General features: G+C 41.2%; 1 protein-coding gene across 1 annotated transcript in view; it reads left to right on the top strand.

Moving 5' to 3' along the window:
* Positions 1-6,712: 6,712 nt before the first annotated feature.
* ITGBL1 (integrin subunit beta like 1) overlaps positions 6,713-19,029 on the top strand; it is a gene marked incomplete at its 5' end in the record, with an annotated part of 150,966 nt that continues 138,649 nt past the window's right edge. The window contains 2 exons of the mRNA XM_082009934.1: positions 6,713-6,810; positions 8,080-8,291. Of these exons, the coding sequence (XP_081866060.1) occupies positions 6,713-6,810; positions 8,080-8,291 (310 nt within the window). The remainder of the gene's footprint in view (positions 6,811-8,079; positions 8,292-19,029) is intronic.

The raw sequence follows: 19,029 nt of genomic DNA, 5'->3' as shown, positions 1-19,029 counted from the left end.
GGTTGAAACTGGCCATGGGGAAACTTCCATTTAAAAGGAAATTTTTGAAAATTCCAGAAGACTGATATTGAAAATTTAAGGGGAGAATTCTCAGCCTTACCTATCACTTTAATTTCTGTAACATGATCTGCAAACACAGTAAGATCTTTCTGGATAAAAGTTAATTAAAAAAACAAAGTTTGCTAGGCCTGCTCACTCAGTAAATCCTGAAGAAAAATGGGGAATGCGAAGCATCTGCTTAATTTTGCATGTTTTGCTGCAGAATGTGGATAGCACTCAAGCCCTGTTTTTTTTTTCTGGGATGCAGTTAACTCAAGCGATTAAATGAGTAAAAATTAGAGCAAAGTGTTTCTAGAGTGCGCCAAATCAGGCAAGTAATGAACGTCCTCATCTTCCGCATTTTCAGTGAGGAGGAACAAGAGTTAAGAAGGGAAAGCACTAATGCTGGGGACCAACTGTTTCATCTTAGAAAATCCAATTACTAACTCTCCCATTTGTTGGCTTCTATATAAATACGTGTTTCCACAGCAATGTGCATATTTTAATTATCCTACTGTGGTTGAAGAGAGGTAAAGCCACATTAGAAATAGTGAAATTATGGGCTTTTATTTCTGAATTTGAGGTTTATTTGTAGCTTTCTTGTCCTTACTTTCCATAAGTATGTTAAGGAGTTGAAGAGTAATGTAAACAAATTTTAAAAACATGCCAAGGAGCTGAGGTTATTGGAAATGACATTGTTAGAATTTGATTTACCACTTAGGAAAGAATTCACTGGTTGATCAGATTTCAGCTGCTCCACAATGAGTGAAAGAATTCATGAAATATTCATTTTGAAATGATGCTTGAGCTTTTAAAAAAGGTCACAAAATGTCATTTAGAAATTCACAGTTAAACTTCAGACCCAAAGGAAGATTTAATCATTTAGGCATAGGGTACAAGTCAAAAACTGCTCTATTCCTGCTTTGTTGCTGTCTAGCCCTAGGGCATCCAAAGTCCTTAGTCATCTTAATGGTGGTTACCACAAAGTTCTCCCTTAGTCTGAAGTCCTGCTCTGCACAGGCTGAGCAGCACCCTGGTCTTGCCAGGGCTCTGCAGGATTCAAACCAGTCCAGCAGCCCAGCTTTCTTCCGTCTGTCTCCTCTGTGTGGCTCTGGCTGAGAGGTGGTCTCGCTCTGAAGCATATAATGGTAACAGAAATGGTGACGGAGCAACATCAGACTAACAACTGCAAGAGAAGATTGGTTAATGTTAATGAGTAATTTTGATTGGTGTGGATTATAAAACTGCCATTCTTAAGTGTCTGTGACCGCTGTCAACAGTAATGAACCAGAATAAAGGACATGGAGTATGGTTTTCAAAATTTCAAACCTAAAGGAGAGTCTGAAGTCTACAACTAACTATGTATGTATTTGGTTTGCTTTTGAAAAGTACTGAGTACTCAAAAGAGGGGCGATAATGGTGTTTCCCCTGCCTGTCCTTTTTCTTAATTTCTGTCTCCTTAATTTTTGGTTTAATAACAAGCAGCAGGACCCAGTACAAGACAGACCATTGAAACCATATGAGAGTGGTTGCTGTTGCCTGGAGAATCTGGTGTGCATATGTTCAGCTCAGACACTCAACCTGAGTTACTGCGGTTTTGCCTTAAGAAGTCAGCAGTATCTGTTTTTTAATTTACTATCCCTAGAAACAAGTCTTCGGTCAAAAAGATGAGGATGCTCTTTCATTGTAACTCATGCAAGTAACTAGTTAAAAAAATATAAAAATGACGAACATTCTTTATTGTATTTGCCACTATTTTAGATTTTTCAAGATTCCTAGCAGCAAAGAACATCATCCCTTTGAGACGTAAGACAGTTTGACCTCAGAGTGAGAATTTGTGTTGGAACGTGACATGCCCGTTTATTTCCTTTCTTGGACTCTTCAGCAATACCGTTAGCTTGGATTACACCAGACCTTGACTCACTTTCTGAAATAAGTGCTAAATGGTTAAGAACACAGTAGTATGCTTTTTAAAATATACTATTATTGCTGGCGTCCTGAGCTGTCTTGCAAGCTCATGCTTAAAATTCTCATGCTGCCGTAAGGCCTCTTTAAAAGCAGGGTATTGTAGCTGTTTGTGGGAATTATCTAGTAAACATTAAAAAAACAAAAGACCTATCTACTATTTAAGGTTTCCACTGGGAGCTGAAAGAGTAAGCTAAGGCTTTACACCAGGGTATACCACAATAACATCTCGATTAATGTTGGCCTCTGAACTGTTTGGGTAGCTTATATTCACTACTATTCAGGCCAGCTACGTTCAGGCCAGCTCAGCTTTAATCTTGTTCTAACCTTGAGCCTATAACTCCAAAGGCTATTTCTGCTCCCTGTGTGATACCGTCAGCTGTCCCAGATTCCATGACATGTCAGCAAAATGAACACAAGGTTTTCTGTTTTGCACAGCTCTGGTGTACCCTGTCTCTTGCTCCCTTCCAAGGCTGCCATCGGCCACCACAGCAATGACTCTCAGTGCTTGCGTGCAGAATTTAGGCACATTTTAGTTAACTCCGTCAAGTACTTTGATCCATGGGTGTTAAAAGTGGTTTGTCATAGATCTTTACAGCCATCTCATTTAGTGATTGTATATCCTTGGCAGAAGTGGTGAAGAATCACTGGAAGTTTCCAACTCTCTTCAGTCCATGTTTTATGGAGAAATAATAGCTTGTGTGATATGTGGGATTTTCGACTTCTGGTTAATTTTAGAAAAATGCTGTGTAAGCGAATGCCTCTGCAATGTCCTCACTGATATAAACCCCTGGTGTTACTAAAATGGCTTCCATGGAAATCCAGGAGGATTATTTGACAAATTTTGGCGGTCTCCAGTTATTTTTTAAGCTTAGACTGTTCACTTAATGTGCGTTTTTCTTTGTTTTATTAAACAAAAACACCTTAAAAATAACACAGAATGTGGTTTGCAAACCTAATGGCTTCGTTAAAGTGAAAACAAAATTAAGATGGCCACTAAGAGTCTGTAATAAAGGAGCAGGCAGAGCCCATCTGCCTCCCCACACCAAATCAGATCTTGTTCAGTAGCACAGTATGTCATCAGAGTCATAGAATTATGGAATATTTGAGGTTGGAAGGGATGTCTGGAGATCATCTGGTCCAACCCGCCTGCTCGGAGCAGGGTTGCCTAGAGCCGGTTGCTCAGAACCCTGTCCAGATGGCTTTTGAATATCTCCAAGGGTGGAGATGCCACAACCTCTCTGGGCAGTCTGTCCCAGTGTTAAACCACTCTTGCAATAAAAAAGCTTTTTGTTACATTTTTTTTCCCGTATGTTTTAATACTATTCTAATTTGCTTTACTAGAAAAACAAGATACAGCTTGCCTGTAAAAAAAAAAAAATTAAAAAAATCATTGCTTATGAATTACTTAGTCTACCCCAGGGCTTGCAACTTGGTTTTCACACAATGTCACATCACACTTCTTCACAGTTCGGAAGGCTATGAAACCACAAAGTAGCCATCACCAGTTTGGATAGCAAATTACACTATTGGTTCCTCTCCTGGTAAATAAAGTTGCAGGAGAAAGGCTCATCCCAATCTCTGACCATACCAAATCCTCCTGACTGTTAATAAGAACACTAATAGCGATACATTTAAACTGAGGTTCAAGTAAAGGGGTGTGTAGCAGCGCTTATTTTCTTGATTCCGCATCTTTCTTTGAAGACATTTCTTGTCTGACAAGTATTATTTAAACCTATTGCCTACTTTTCAAAATGCTGTTCAGTATTAACAGTATGTTCCAGCTCCTCCTCATCAGCGTCGTGTTGACTTTCTCTTCTCTACCTTTACTCCACAGGTAGTGGCATTACAATGTGTAAAGTGTACATCTACCAAGCACCTACAGGTCTGAAGCCTTAGTCTGAAACTCCAATATGTAGGAAAAGCAGCATTTCATGATCACTCCACTTCGCGTAGGTGTACGTTCTCCAGTAGACAACAAGACTCCTTAAGGTTGTACACAGGAGTGGCTGAAAGGAAGTGAGCAGTCCTCAAGACAGCATGTCAGGTTCTCATTTAGAAAGAGACTGGCTTCTTTTAAATTTAATTTACAGTCTGTTTGGGAGCCATTTAACTTCCAAATATAAAAACATCTAGTGTGCATATACACACATATATACACATGCCTGCATGCAAACATTCTAGGCTTAAATGACTAAATAATAGATCTGAGCAAAGGTTAAAATCCAATAAGGGAGCACTGAGATACTGTATTAGAGGCACGTACACATGAAAGCAATTATTAAACTTAAGCTCTGGGTGCACATTTTAAATACCGTAACCTTGGACTGTGTAAACTGCGCCTTCTCCAAATTCAAAAGGTCTACGCCAAAAGGTGTGTATTACTTAAAACCTTGACAGGTGTAAATAAATAAAAAATAAAAGAGTGATAAGGTCAACATATCATGATGGATGTCATCTCCTTGTACATTTGAAGTTATAGTTTGCAGGCTTCTTGAAGGTCTTGTGAATACCTATCAGCACCAGTCTTGCACAGGGGAAAAAGGAGGAAGACGAACAGATGGCATCATTTTAGTGTGTGGATTAAAGATAAATTTAGTACCAAAAGGGAATTACTATTGTTTAAAATGCAATGCTTTCTATTTATTCTTCTCTGACTCCATACTTCTGGCAGTACAATTTCTGACAATCATATTGTTCTTAAAAGTGCTCCCTTTCTGAATTTGAGGAGGTTTAATTATTTATTATATTGTAGCACTACTAATAAATTTGAAAAACTATCACACACAGATAGAACCCATAGTACATCATTAAGCATGGACGTTAAAATTCAAGGACTGTCAAAAAAAAGGCCTGCCAATATTACTTACCTTTTCACTGGATCCATCAAAGTCAAATGCATGAGGTTAGCACAACTGTAAGCATTTGCAAGACTGAAGCCAACAGATCACTCTTAATATAGGATTTTTACCAGCTGCATTGCATGAGAACATTCTGTAACTTATTTGCAATGTCAAAAATTCTATAAAGGGCAGCAAAACTGTTAAAAATTTAGTATACAATGAGAAACAGTTATACACAGGGTTTTGAGATTTCCCCCTTCCCCCTAATTTTCATTGTTCATGTTTTAGGGCAAAATTATGTGCCATGTAGAGGATAGTACACTACAAGCAGAGAGAAAAGTTTTACACTTCACAACTTCAAGATAACCTATTAAAATAAGGCAAAAATGTAATGTTCTAGTAGTCCACTGGAATCATGTTTGCTTTTAACCTATATATCTTCAGGGAATAAGATTTTCTCTTTACAGATATGCTAGAAAATATTTTGTCCAGTCTTTCCTTTCACCATTCAGTTAAAGTTGATATTTCAGTTGGGTGGGTGTTTGACTGAAAACTGGATTTTACAGGCCCCAAACTGGACTTTAAAGGTTCTTTTGGCATCTACAAGACCAGCAGAGCAAAGTCAAATGCCTGATGCTTTTTTTTTTTAATTTCAGGAAGATCACTAGCAACATTACTTATGTTATCAGGAATCCTGAGAATTGTGCCTTTGAATTCACTATGTTAAATGCAAGACACCTAATAACACTTTTGGGAAAGGCACCATCTGAGTCAAAGGAGTTCATCTTAAATCTTAAAATGTTTTCTGGAACAGTATAATCTGTGGTATACCAGATATTTAATATGAAAATAAACCAAGAGTTACTCATTTTGAGAAAGCTACTGAGGGCTTTAATCAGGGCTTATAGGGTCTGGAATCAGTGAAAATTTCTTCTGTGTGTGTGTGTGTAGACTAGGACACCTGTATCCTACCATCTTTTGTGGTGGCAGTTTGTTTCTTTAAGAGTTTTCCATCCCAGGGAAGTATCAGGCATCAGCACTTTCCCAGGACAACCAGAGCGGTCCAAAAGTGTTGCAACTTTTCCGTAGCATAAAGAAATGCACATGGCCATTCCTGACAAATTTCACTTCTTTAGAGAGACTATCCCTCTTTTTAGCTTAGTCTTAAAGCACTTCCAAAACCTCCCACTGGTCTGATGAAGTATTGTACTGTGCGTTTTAATGAGGCATTAGGACACGGCTAACTAATAATATTTTTTAATTTGCGGTCACTCAGGCTGGTGTGGGTTGGCAGCCCGCGGCGTCGCACAGTGCGATGCCGTGAGCAGGTAACCTTGCGGAGGGGAGGGGAGGCACCTGGGGAGGCAGGCGGGAGGGAGGTGCTCCAGCAGCCAGGCAGGGATGCTGCAGCTGGGGAACGCTGGTCCTGTCTCCTCAGCAGCGCACATTTCCCCCCACCACGTTACGCAGATTATCCCAAGCAGCCATCCGTCAAAGGACGGGGGGGATACACATACCTCAAATATTTACAGTGCCTGCACTTTGAGAAAGAGACAGTTCGTTCACATCTGTAAATGGGCCGCTTTTAAAGCATCAAAATAAACCATCTGGCTGCGCAACTGTTTCTAATTACTTCCCTGCCTAGACTGTAAACTTCGGGGTTTGGCACCGGCCTCCCTCCCAGAGCGCTGCCCAAATCCTGCTCCCAGGCAGCTAATCAGAGCCACTGCAGCACGGGGGGAGCAGCCCTGGAGCTGGGCTTGTCCAGCTCACAGCTCTCCGCACGCCCGGCGGGTCTGTCCGGCCGTCTGTCCGGCCGTCCATCTGCGGGAGCGCTCCAGGTGCGGCGTAGCGCAGCTCGCACCATGCGCGCACAGGGGCTGCCGGGGCTGGTGGTCCTGCTGCTGGTCACCTGGCTGCCGGCCGGTCACCCCGCGCCGCCGGCCGGCCCCTTGGCCCTGCGGTAAGTGCGGTTCTGGAGCCTCCCGGCGGGTTGCGACTCATTTACGAGACGTCAGGAGCGTGGAGGCTGGGGTTGCGGGGGGAGCGGTGGAGCGGTTTTGCGGGCTTTTCTTTCCGCCGGCTTAAAAGTGACGCGGTGGGAAGTGCTCTGGGTCTCTGGGCACCTAAATAGGTGTCGTGTACACTGCGGGGGTTTGGTGCAGTGATGTCTTTCACGCCCGAGATGCGGATCTTTAAAGGTGAAGGGGGAAGAGTTGGATAGTGATGACTCTTTACACCCAAATCCCTAAATTCTGCTGCCTGAGCGCAGCAGGCACCTAACCACAAGTGACCCCGCCCGTGGGTGCGGCGGCGCAGCGAGGCGCACCGCCCTTTGCTCTTCCCCCCCGCCAGGTCCGGCACTCGCCCGCGCTCAGAGCCAGCAGCTCCTTTGCTCCAGAGCCTGCAAAATGTAGTGTCTGAGAAGTGCGGGTACGAGTAACCCGAATCCTCCGTACTCCCTGGCGTTGTGAACACCTCTTTTAGGTTTGGCCAGTCCTTTGTTCTGTTTTGCCACAGTCCAGCTGCTCCTGAGGCAATGTGTGATTTTCCCTGTGTATGTCCTGAAAGTCCCGATCTCTGTGTGCTCCAGTGCACGGTACGACTGGATGGCAGAGCTGCAAATCCTCAGATCTAGCATCCGGATTCTGCGGACTTTAGTAAAACCACAGCCACAAACTATACTATTGCACGGAAATCAGTGATTACTTCGGTTTCCTTTTCTGATGAAAGCATGGGCCCTATATATCTGACAACCAGAAGGATTACTTTGGCAAATGCATTTTATTAGAATCAACCATAGGTTTGCTTTTTGGTATCGTATATTCCTGTTATGCTACCTAGATGTTTGGATATATACATTTTTTCTAAACATTTTGGAATAATTTGGGTCAAAGTGTTTCATCATGGATAAACTATACATGTATATACATATATACCAGACATGCATAATGAAAAAGATGAGCCTAATGCAGTTAACTAGTTAAGTAAAATACAATATAAGCATTCCCACACGTAGCAATGAGATTTCTGATGACAGAGAAGAAAACTGGGTGATTGGAGGCAAGTAATAGTTTACAACCAAACTAAAGTGGTGGCGTTAAAAACAATATTCTGGGGATCGTCTGAAGCCGTGGCAGGAAGGCGGTTTCCCGTGAGCCAAGCTCTCGTCGGCTCTGAGCTGCAGCCCCTGGCTTTGACCGCAGCTTGTTCTCTTTGCTGGCCTCCGCAGGAGCGGTTTGGGTAGTCCTTCCTCGTGCCGGCTGTCCCGGACCGAGTCGGAGCTCAGGTGCCGCGCGCCGGGGGGGAAGCTGTGCAGTGACAGAGGCAGATGCGAGTGCGGAGTCTGCATCTGCCAAGTGACTGAGTCCGGGAAATACTACGGTCCGCTCTGCGAGTGCCACGACTGGGTGTGCGAGATCTACGACGGGAAGATCTGCGCAGGTAAGGGAGCTGCTATGGTAACAGGAGCTTAGGAAATTAAGAGTACACATTATAACCTGTAATATGTTGGGAACACAACATACTGATACAATAGAGACGCGGTTATGTATGTGTCCCCGAACCATGACTCCAAAGAGGATTGTGGGCACATCCACAGATTTCACCAGATTAAAGGATACAAGTCAAAGGCACTGTCTCTGCCATAAAATGGGACTTTGCCCAGAGCAAGCTTCATCTGCAGCGGGGGCAAAAGCAGGAGTTGCTTTGGGTTGGAGGTTCTGTAAACCGTGTTTTGAATCTAATACAGGACACAATGCTGCTTGTGTTTTTCATATGATGTTGCTGCGTTTGAACTGCTTGCCTAATGATGGCATATGGTATCTATCAAGGCTTTAAACTATTCATGACCAATCAGTTTTGTCCTGAAATTTTTTTTTTCTTCTCCTGCTACGAGGAAGAAGGTTTGCTATAGCAGGTACCGCACTGAGGGCGTATAAATATGAAAACTCCGTTTTTCTCTAAGTAATGATAATGCTTTCCAAATAGAGACTTGTAACAATGTAATTGTATTGTGATTTCAGAGATGTCCTCACTGATGCTGTATTCTTTAATGACAGATAAAACAACATACATTTCTGGGACAGAATTTAGTCCCTGCCAGTTGTTGGAACATGTTGCTTGGTTTGCATCTCAACATTATCACTCTTTCATCTTTCCAACTGCCTTTACTTCAGTTTCTGGGCTATATCGGTCAAATTTTGGATTTTTTTTTTTTTTAAGCAGCTTAGCATAGGATTTTAGAAAAAAGCAGGGAGAAGAAATGCCATCACATTCCTAAGGGGATTCAGCGTGGAGCTTGATGAAAGAGGCCACAATGGTACTTCATTTCTAGTATCCCTGCTTCAACAGTTTTACCAGATTCACACAAACGTGTCATCTTTTCAGGCCAAAAACTGCAATTAGGTCAATGGGAATGTTACAGGAATTCTCTTTTTAAGAGGACAATACAAATGCATTCCAGCAGTGGGTTTGGCAAATTTTGTAGGAAAAAAAGAGCAACTTATTTTAGCAACAACATAGCTAAGAATAAGAAGTCCAATAATAACATGAAAAGATCAAGGATGGGATTATCAGTAAACTATTTGTATTTGGCACCCACGACTTTAGAGTTTTGTGCAGAAACTGATTTATAGATTCTGTAGTTAGCATTGTTAAGTCCAGTTACTTAAGAAATGCTGGGGATCTGCTGATCATTTCAGTGCTTTGCTGTCCCAAACATGAATTTTCTGATTGGTGGTGTGATTTCAATATGTTTGCTGTTGTTGCTGGGGTAATTGTATAAACTGAAACTGAAAGGTCCTTCAATTTTAATTTTCCGCTACAAACTCCACTATTATGTTCCTGTTAATGTTACGAGCAGTGGCTGGAAGTTTTGTCAGTGCTTTGGTGGAAAGGGCTCCGACAGGATAAACAAATCTACGAGGTTTCTAACAGTATTTAGCTTTTGTGTAACACTTCATGCAGCAGTTCAAAGATGTGAATGTTAAGTGATTAAATGTTTTTTGAAAAACGACGTTTTGTAGTTGCCACCTTTTGTAGCTGAAGTATTGAAGCTGTGTTACCACTGAGATGTCAAATAATTTAAGTTCTGTCTTCTCAAAAAAAAGTGGTAAAAAATTCAGTACAAAGTCATGGGGCAGGGGGGGAAGCAGCTGTGAAGGACCTAGGGCTTTTGCTTGTGTGGTTTAGCTTTTTGACAACGGTGCTGAAAGTCTAGCTGACTTTGTTAGAGTCCAGGGCTGCCCAGCGCTGCAGGAGAGTGGTCCTGGGTAACTCCTTCGGGGATGGGACACTGGCTCTGGGTCTGGGTGGTGAAACTCTTCCTTTCAGGCTGTGCTCCCTGTGCTCTTCATTTCCCCCCTCACGTTTTCAGTCACTTAAGGTTAAGTTGTGTGTATGTGGGAGGAGGGGAGAATAGAAAAGATGGTCAGATCTAGTATAACTGGAAGGAAAACCGTCCTTATGTTGTATGAATAACAGCCCCCCACCTCCGACCTGACCCTTCAATAAATCACATCTTCTCAGGTTTCCTAATGTTACGCCACCAAGCTGGTTTCCCATGTGTGAGATACTTTCCTTTCTTTGCATTTTTTACCACATTTTTTGATTTGATGGTGGAAATTGTGTTTCTTGGAGGTGAATAGCCAAAATGTCTTACTGCATTTCTATTCCTGTTTCCTTTTTTTGTTTTTCTTTTTCCTATTTGATATTTACTGTCCTATTTCATTGCTGGCCTCTCCTGATGAGTACAACAACAATAGCTGCTGAGTGGTACCACACGCAGAACTTCCAGACACTAATTGAATATTCGTCTAGGGAGCCATGGTATTTCAAATTAATGCTGTTTCAGACAAGCTACTTTTCAAGCTGCCAGAGTGATGCCTTTTTCAAGTGACTGATGTCTAATCACCAGTGATGTTCATATTCAGGGTCGGACAGGCAGAGCTGTTGGAGTCCCTCGTGCCAAAGATAACCGTGTTTCCCTGCCAGTCACTTCAGACACACCTCCACTTCCCTCTACTGTCCCAAGCTAAACAAAATATTTAGTTGCCTAATACGCAGCTCATTATCTTCAAGGCACTTTCTGGGTCAGGTTCACCTTCTGGACCAGTCATTGGACACTCATATTCCGAAGAGGGAAGGCCTGAAGATAGAAAAGATATTTATCTGTTTATGATTTGCTTTTTCTTATCACATTGTATAAGCAATGGAAAAGAGATTGTGCTATGAGTAATGAAGAAGAGCCGATACAAATGTCTCTGTCCTTTTACTCTCCCTTGAGGCTTCACTGCTGTATTTCACTAACGCCCATCAAATCGCTGCTTGATACTTATTTTGCCGTGGTTTTGTGGTATGGAAGAAAATAAATTTTATTGAAATTTTTTTTTTAGCCAATCTTTTTTACTGTGCCTGGGATTAATAAAAATAGAAAAAGTAAACTAAGTGTAGATTTTCATGGCCAGCTGGAGTGGGAACACTCTAGATGTTCCTTGAAAGTGGACCATGGCAATTGTCGGCTGGGACGTGAGACAGTATGATTGCACTGCTCATAGTTGGTGACATCAAGGGGCAGATATCGCAGACTGAATCACAGTGACAGCAGAGAGAGTGACATAAGAAGAAGGGTCCTCTTTGCTCTCAACTATATTAATTACCTTTGTTTTTCTATAGTTCTTAAGGTTTTATGAATGATTTTCCTTCTGTGTGGCACTGTGTGATTTACCACTGCCATAAACAGTTGCTGGGGAACATTCATTGCCTCTGTTCAGTGAAAGATTTTTCTGTTTTTTTCTCTAAAGCTGTAGTTGCTATAAGTGCTGTACCTATTTTAAGACTAGTTCAGCAATGTAATGGCAGTGTTAGTTGTAGGTTTTCACAGCCAGAAGTGTTATCGTAGTTATGTGAAGGACAAAAAGATATCACTGCCATTATTTTCCACTCTCTAAGGCTTTAAACTATGCAGAGAACACAAGTGAAAGATTAAATTGACAAGGAGTGGATGTAGAAATACAAGATAAATCCAAATTAAAGTGTTGATGTAATCAGTAGTTATGCATTCATGTGAGTTTATTGGCTATGTGGCCCTATATATCAATTGGAGAGAGTTAGAAAATGGAGAATGGAATTTGGGGAACATTTTGAGCTGAGGACTGCTCTTTGCATGAAGGTTGAATAGTGTTAGTGATAGGCAGAGCTATCTTAGTTGAGTTGGAAATGCTCTAACAACTGTACCTTTGTATTTGTATTGAAGGGAGGTCTGACATGCTGATTGTTCAGCGGGAAGAAAAGCCAGTCTGTGACCTGCATTGATTGACATTTGATCTGGAATGAAATTCAAAGCCTTGGATGTTGAGAACAGGCCTCTTCTCTGTCAGAGGCCATGTTCGCGAAGATTCAGCTGTGGAGTATGTGGTCATTGGAGACCCAGCCAGCTAAAAAGGCTAAGTTAAAAAGAGGGCAGGAGGAAATGGAGATTGTAGTTCTCTGACCTGGTTTGCTTTAGTCTGGATCCCAGAACCTGGCTCGGGTGACATTTCCTCCTGGAGCAGGGACTTGTAGGTGTGATAATAGCATACATATTCATTTCAAAACAGGTCCCCCAGAATCTAGTTAGGAGTGAATTTGTGATAGCATAGACCTCGTTGCAGGCTCATTGCCTTGCTAAGGTCATGGGGTCCCAGGTGGGCTTACAAAGCACAGGCTAAAGCCCGTATTCTCAGCTTTATGCTGCTGCTACCTGATGTAGGTAAACTCAAGCAGCCTTTGATACATGTACAATTGCTGTAGTTCCAAATGCAGCGTGTACGTTCACAGCAGAGGTGACCGAGGCACGAGGGGGCAGCTCAGAGAGAGGCTTTGTGGGGGAGATTACTGGAAGGGCAGCATTTTTAAAGTATTTTATTAAATGATTTGTGGCTAAATGCCTAGCCCTCATTTTGAGCACCTTTACTCCTTTGTCCTTTTCAAACTAAAGCACTCATCTGGAGATATTACTTATGGAAAATATGTGCTATTTTAAAAGATAAAAGTGAGTACACTGGGCATGTGGAAGGAGGAGCTTTTTGCATCACCAGGCAGCGCTGGGATGCAGTCCCTCTGGCCATCACCAACAGCAAAGCATCGGGGGAGCAGCATCTCCTTCACCTTTTTCCCTTCTTTAGGCTGAGTTGACAAGCTCATCTGTTGCAGAGAAAAAGCAAACCTTTGTGCAAGTTTTGACAATGTGAGTGTTGTGAAGAGGGTTTGAATTTTTATGGTATTCATGGGCTGATAATGAACTGAAGTCTTTTTTTATTTATTTGAAAACATATGCTTTAAGACAAAACTACTGTATCTAACCTGCTTCATCAGTGGATGGGTTTCAGCAAGTGTTCTTCTGACAGCCTTTCTCATTGAAACTGACTGGCTTGGTGAGACTTTTTATACTTATTTTAAGCTTTATGGTTGACAGGTGGTCCTGTAAGGGGCTTCAAGCCATCTATCACTTCTGCCACCGGACCGTAGACCTTTCAGTGTAGGTGTTCCCAGGCAGTTTGTAGATAGGTGTTTGTGAGTTGGTACACAGGGAGTGTGCTGGAACACTAACTCAAGCAGTTACATGATCAGATTGTCATATAAAGAGGAATAAAGCTTCAAATGAGTTTATTTGTAGCTGCACTTGTCCCCTTTCTTAAAAGAGCAATTACATTCCTAAAGCAATTAAGATCTGCTTCGCCTTTCTGTCCACCCACCTGAGTAGTAGCAGTGATATAATCCAGGGCATTTTCTTGCCAATGTTTTAAAGAGTGGCAGTCAGAGTCTTTGGAGGCATATCTGGGGCATTTTATGGGGAAAATGACTGGGAGTGCCAGTCTCTGACACTGGCAGACTGAACTGAGTCATAACTTTGTGATTTGGAAAATGTTACAGCCCAATGCTATTGCCTTGGCAGCAGCAAGCAGCAGCAGATGTTGCATCTGGAGCACCTGGTCACAGTATTGTGTTCCTGGGGGCAATGCTGGGGATGGGGAGAGGAGCGAGCGGGCTGCGGGAGAATCCTCCTATGCCCCAAACCGACTGCCAGAGTCCACCTTCCTCAGTCATGCTTTTTCCAGTCCTCTGCTTCCAGCATCTCCAGTTCAGTCTTTTAAACCAGGTGGGGTTTTTTTAAAAATACTGGGGATGTTAGCTTTCATTATCTACAGTTTGAGGCTTCTGAATGCAAAAATAACACTTTTTAAGTGTTTTGTCTGGTTTGCATGTAATTTCCTACTTAATTAAAAGGGTGTTTTAAAGTTATTTAAATCTTGAAGTTGTGTGGTTGGCAGTTAAGAAATGCTAAATCTGACTCTACCTGTAATGAAGAGTTGTGTGCATTTGCACCGTGATAGATCTTGTAATTTTGTGTTCATTATGGTTTTCCCCAGTGGACTTATGCTTCAATGACAGGAGGGAAATGAGTGCTTCCTGACTTTTGAAATGGTTTGGTTTACAAGCTTGATAACATATTTAAAGCAAGATATAAATGTTAATAATTTACCTTAGTCCATTCATTTGTCTGAAATGTGAGTAACACATATGGCAAAGCAGTTTGTTGCCATGTCACACAGGTTTCTTCATGCCCTATTTCCTCACTCCAAGTGTTTTAAACTGTGTTTTGCACAAAGTAACTGGATATTTGCTAAACTCAGTGGTGCAAGCTGGTTGAGTCTCAGAAGCCAGAAGCCCCTCTCAAGAAAACCCTTTTCCTCTGCACTTCCTGAAACTCCCAGACTCATTTCTTGCCTTTCCCCTTCAGAAATTCTTGGACTCAAGTAGAGCTGGTATATGGTTTGAATGGTTTTTCAGCAGGCGAAGATATAGAATAATATAATATAAAGGTGAATAATGAATGTCATTTGTTTGTGAGCAAGAGTTAAACTTACATAATCCAATCCATTTGTATGTCTGTATGTCCTGGTGAGTATCTGCTCTAAAAATAAATTAGCTGAGGCTTTTTCTTTGTCTTTTCAGTTGTACACCTATACAGCTTCTGACTCGTCCTGGGAGAAATTCTTGTGACTTTTAAACTAATAGCAAATCTGGGTGTCTAAAATACATTTCTATTGTGAATAACCTATTTCCAAGGGTGTAGTTCAGAAGCTGAAATTTAGCCACTTTCCCTTTCTTTCTCATATAGCCGCATGGTGATTATCTTGTTTACTTTGGGGAATCTTTGAGACACTCAACTGTAATCTCTCTTTCCCTCTGAATAGGGTTTACTGGATTCTTAGGGACCACAATCACATGATAAAATCAGCTGGTAGTGCTATGCTGATACAAGCAGGATAGGTTCCTTCACTCCAGAAAATAATGCAAGCCCCACTTTAGAAGGTGTGAACATGTCCGGTATATGGCACTGGGCATTAATGATCACAGCATCCAGCTCTGATACACACCTGTCTCTGCAGTTCTTGCAACAAGTTACTAGAAGGTACGTATTTTTCTTCTGATATTGAAGAGAGGGAAAGCTGTGAGTCAGAGATCAAAAATATGCCTCCTGATCCTCTTAGACTGATGGTGAGACTCAGAAGAGAACCCAAATATCTGACTACCGCTCAGGGACTCTCAAACCACTGAGTCCCTGTGATTTGCATCTATCAGATGCAAGAGTAAAATGTGATAGTATGAAAATTATCAGGCTGTGTCAAAAAAACGTATTTTTTTATGTTTAGATGCTAAAAATACTATTGCATACCAATAATAGTAATGTATTCATTTTCCAAAGAACCGTCCGTGCATTATGTACTACTGAATTGTTGAGTCCGGTGTATCATTATCCAAGTGAAAGTAGCTTTGATTTATGAAAACACCCAGTGTGTTTCCCGCTTAAAATGTTCCACCTATAAATAAGGAGGTGAATTTGAAGGAGGTGAATTTGTAGCAGGTCAATCCCACAGAGAACTGGTCAGACAAAGAGTTTGCTCATTCAGAATATTCTGAATTTTGATTAATCAAGTTGAGAGTAACCATTATCAAAGCTATCCCAGAAGCTTTTAAACAGAAAGAAGGTTTTATGTTCATATCCTTTTAAACTTACCATGAAAAGATTATAGAGAAATGTTGACAACTGCAGGTGCAGTGGCATGCCTGGCAGACTGCGTTCCAGGGAGCAGTCCTCAAAATGGTGGTTTGTAAAGTCATGCTTTGAAGGATTACTGGAGAAGTTCTGACCTCTCACTTCAGGAACAGGGAAGAACTGAAATGGAGAAGAACAACCAATGTCATCTTATGAGCGTACTTGCAGAAGGTGCAATCGTGCTGGACAGTAGCGATGCCATGACAAAAAGCCGTAGAAGAACATGTTGCAGTGTGGGTCTCCTGAACGCTTTTGCGGAATTGTGCCTTTTAATCGCTGTATGCTTTACATGTAAAAACCCACCTAGGTGGGCTCTCAGAACATACAGCACTTCTGCCCTAATGATCTGCACTGACTTGGTTCTTTCTCAAGCAGTTTTTAAACTGGAGAGAATAGCAGCAATGAATTAATTGTACAACTGTAGTCTGAGTTGCAGTGATAAGGCTGAGACCTTCCCTCGCAGAATCATAGAAGTCAGTATTACAAGTTTACTTAGCTTTTTGTCTGTAAGGTAAATTCTGTGGTAAGCAGACAACCAGTAAGAAATGTATTTAAAATCAGAAAATGGTCTTGAAACACTTCATTAGAGTACTGTTGTAGGACTGGTACTTCTAATGACCGTCTTTTGAAAGAATGTTGTTTCATTCTAGCGTCTGTTTCAAGCCACAGATAATCCTCATCACAAACACAGCAAGTGTCACGAAGCACAACTCTCAGTTTGTGCTTAGAAAGAGATCCAGGTGTCAGCTGTCACTGAAAGAAAATTGCCCATCACCTCCAGAAAGGACAGTTTCTCTAGATAGGAACTGAGAATGTAGGAGCAATTGCAGTTGAATACAGCTGCTATCCATTTATGTAGGTTTGCCTACAGTCTGTGGAAATCTTTTATTTAATGTGGAAATCTTTTATTTAAGGTAGAAAGCCCGAGTTTCATTTTTAAAATTATCCTTTATGAACAAAACACAACAAAACAAAACAAAAAAAAGATTGGTTTTAGCAGACCCAGCTCTCATTTAGCTTCTTAACCCTAGCTGATTCAGCCACTGCAGCTTAACCTAAGGCTGGCATGCCCGGGAGAACTCTTGGAGCAATGTCTTTGCTGCTTCTGTTACTGAAAATACCTGAGAACCACCCAGAACAAACCCATTCTTTCACCAATCCCAGATACGTGAACCTTTCGTCTCTTTCCCAAACATATCCCTTTCTCATTCCCAGGGTTTTAAGGCATCTTACAGTGAGAAGGATGGATGCATTTCCTACTGCTTTTTTGCCCTAAGACTGCTTAACTGATTGAAGCATAGAGGACAAATGTTAGAGAATATCATTAGCATTGGTTTTAAACTGCTTTCTTTTGTATGTGTCCTCTTCTAAACAGAGAGGCTTAACTGTGGCATGAATTTGTGAATCACAATAAAAAATAATTGTGCAAGCTCTTTTCAAGATTCATAATGCTTAACTTCCTACTAGCTTTGTGTATGTGATGCACAGATACAACAAAGCATTGATTGGAGGTGGGATTGGTAAAATTACCAAACCTCAGTCATGTACTTTGTTAGATTTAGGAATGGTTCCTGTCACTCATCTCTACTCTTCAGGTTAAAAAAAAGTTTTATTAAAAGTAAATGGTGTGGCTAAAAAAAAAAACAGAAACAGAACCTAAACAGAAGCCTACATTTTCTGCTGACATAAATCTGATGAAATCAATACAGTTATGCCCACAGATAATTGGTTTCTCAACCTTTCCTTCCCTTGTTTGACGAGAATCTCCAGCAAACAAAAGTCACAGCAGCATCATACAGACCCCGTCACTTACCTGCAAATGGTAATTGTAAAACAATGGTGACAGTTATGAAGTCTCCAAAGTTTAAGATGCTTTTAAGCTTGACAATATTTTAACAGGATTTCCTGTTTTGTTTTTCTTCTGTATGTTGCACTACTTTAAATTAGGGATAGTTTGACAGGACATTCACCAAAATAATTTTTCTCCAGACTGGCAGAGTTGGACTTACCAGAAATGAGACTTTTGTGTGAAAACATTCTGATAAATGAAAACCAGTCTTTCAAAGAGTTAGATTCTGCTGTATTAATTAACAAATTGGTTACACTGACAGAAATATCCCAAGTTTTATTAAATGGTCTACTGATTTGGAAAGTCAAAAGAAGATTAAGATTTTGTAATTGGATGAGCAGGGTGTCAATCCCCTCTCCCTTCACCGTCTTAATACTTTTATATATGAGTTCTCTGGGATTTTGCTTTGTAAGTAAGAAAATTCCATTTTAAATGCAACTGTTAATTGCTTAAATGTGTGTCTGCTACACTTACATGCAGGTTATAAGAGATTTTATTTAGCGATAATGTCCAGACTAGCATGATTTCTCTGTAGGTGGTTTCAAAGAGGCATTTCACATGACAATTTTTTTAATTAAGTTCTTGCAGGACAATATATTGGGGGCTATATCTAAATAATACAGTGACCATAAACTTCATTTTATTTCATGGGTGCCTATCAAAGGAACTCATAGTTAGAGGTTTTAAAAATAATCTTACTCTACCTGGGACATCATTTATCAAGCTCTTTCAAAACAAGCACATAGTTCCTCTGGCCCTTCAGATGGCCTTCTTGTCCTCTGTCCTTCAGGGTTTCAGGTGTTTTCATGGCTTTTCCTCCATCTTTTTCTGTATGAGCAGTGGTTGCCAGCCCCACTCTGAATATTCTGGTTATGTCCAATTGCCAAGTTGTTTTTCCTAATTCCAGTCCCTGTTCTCAGAGTCTTTTCTCCTTTGTTGGTGGTTTCTGGCCCAATTTCTTGGCACTGCTCTTCACAGATTTCTTAATCCATTCCTCTGGCTCGTCGAAGAACAGTTTCTGTGAGGACCTGAGTAGAAGTTAGGCCCACCTTGGATCTTTCTACACTTCCTGGTGGCTTTTTCTCAAACCAATGCTCTCACACTTTTGTCCCAGGACTGTATTTTCTTAGAGGAGGCATGCCTTCAAGAGGAGTTGAACTGCCTTGGTTATTCACTGACCTTGTAGCAGTTAACCACAGCTGTATGAAATCAAATACTCTTTCTTATCTCAT

This window comes from Phaethon aethereus, assembly GCF_964289735.1.
Source record: "Phaethon aethereus genome assembly, chromosome: 1".
Lineage (NCBI taxonomy): Eukaryota > Metazoa > Chordata > Aves > Phaethontiformes > Phaethontidae > Phaethon > Phaethon aethereus.
The sequence above is the reverse complement of the archived record's forward strand: the minus strand, read 5'-3'. Positions and strand labels throughout refer to the sequence as shown.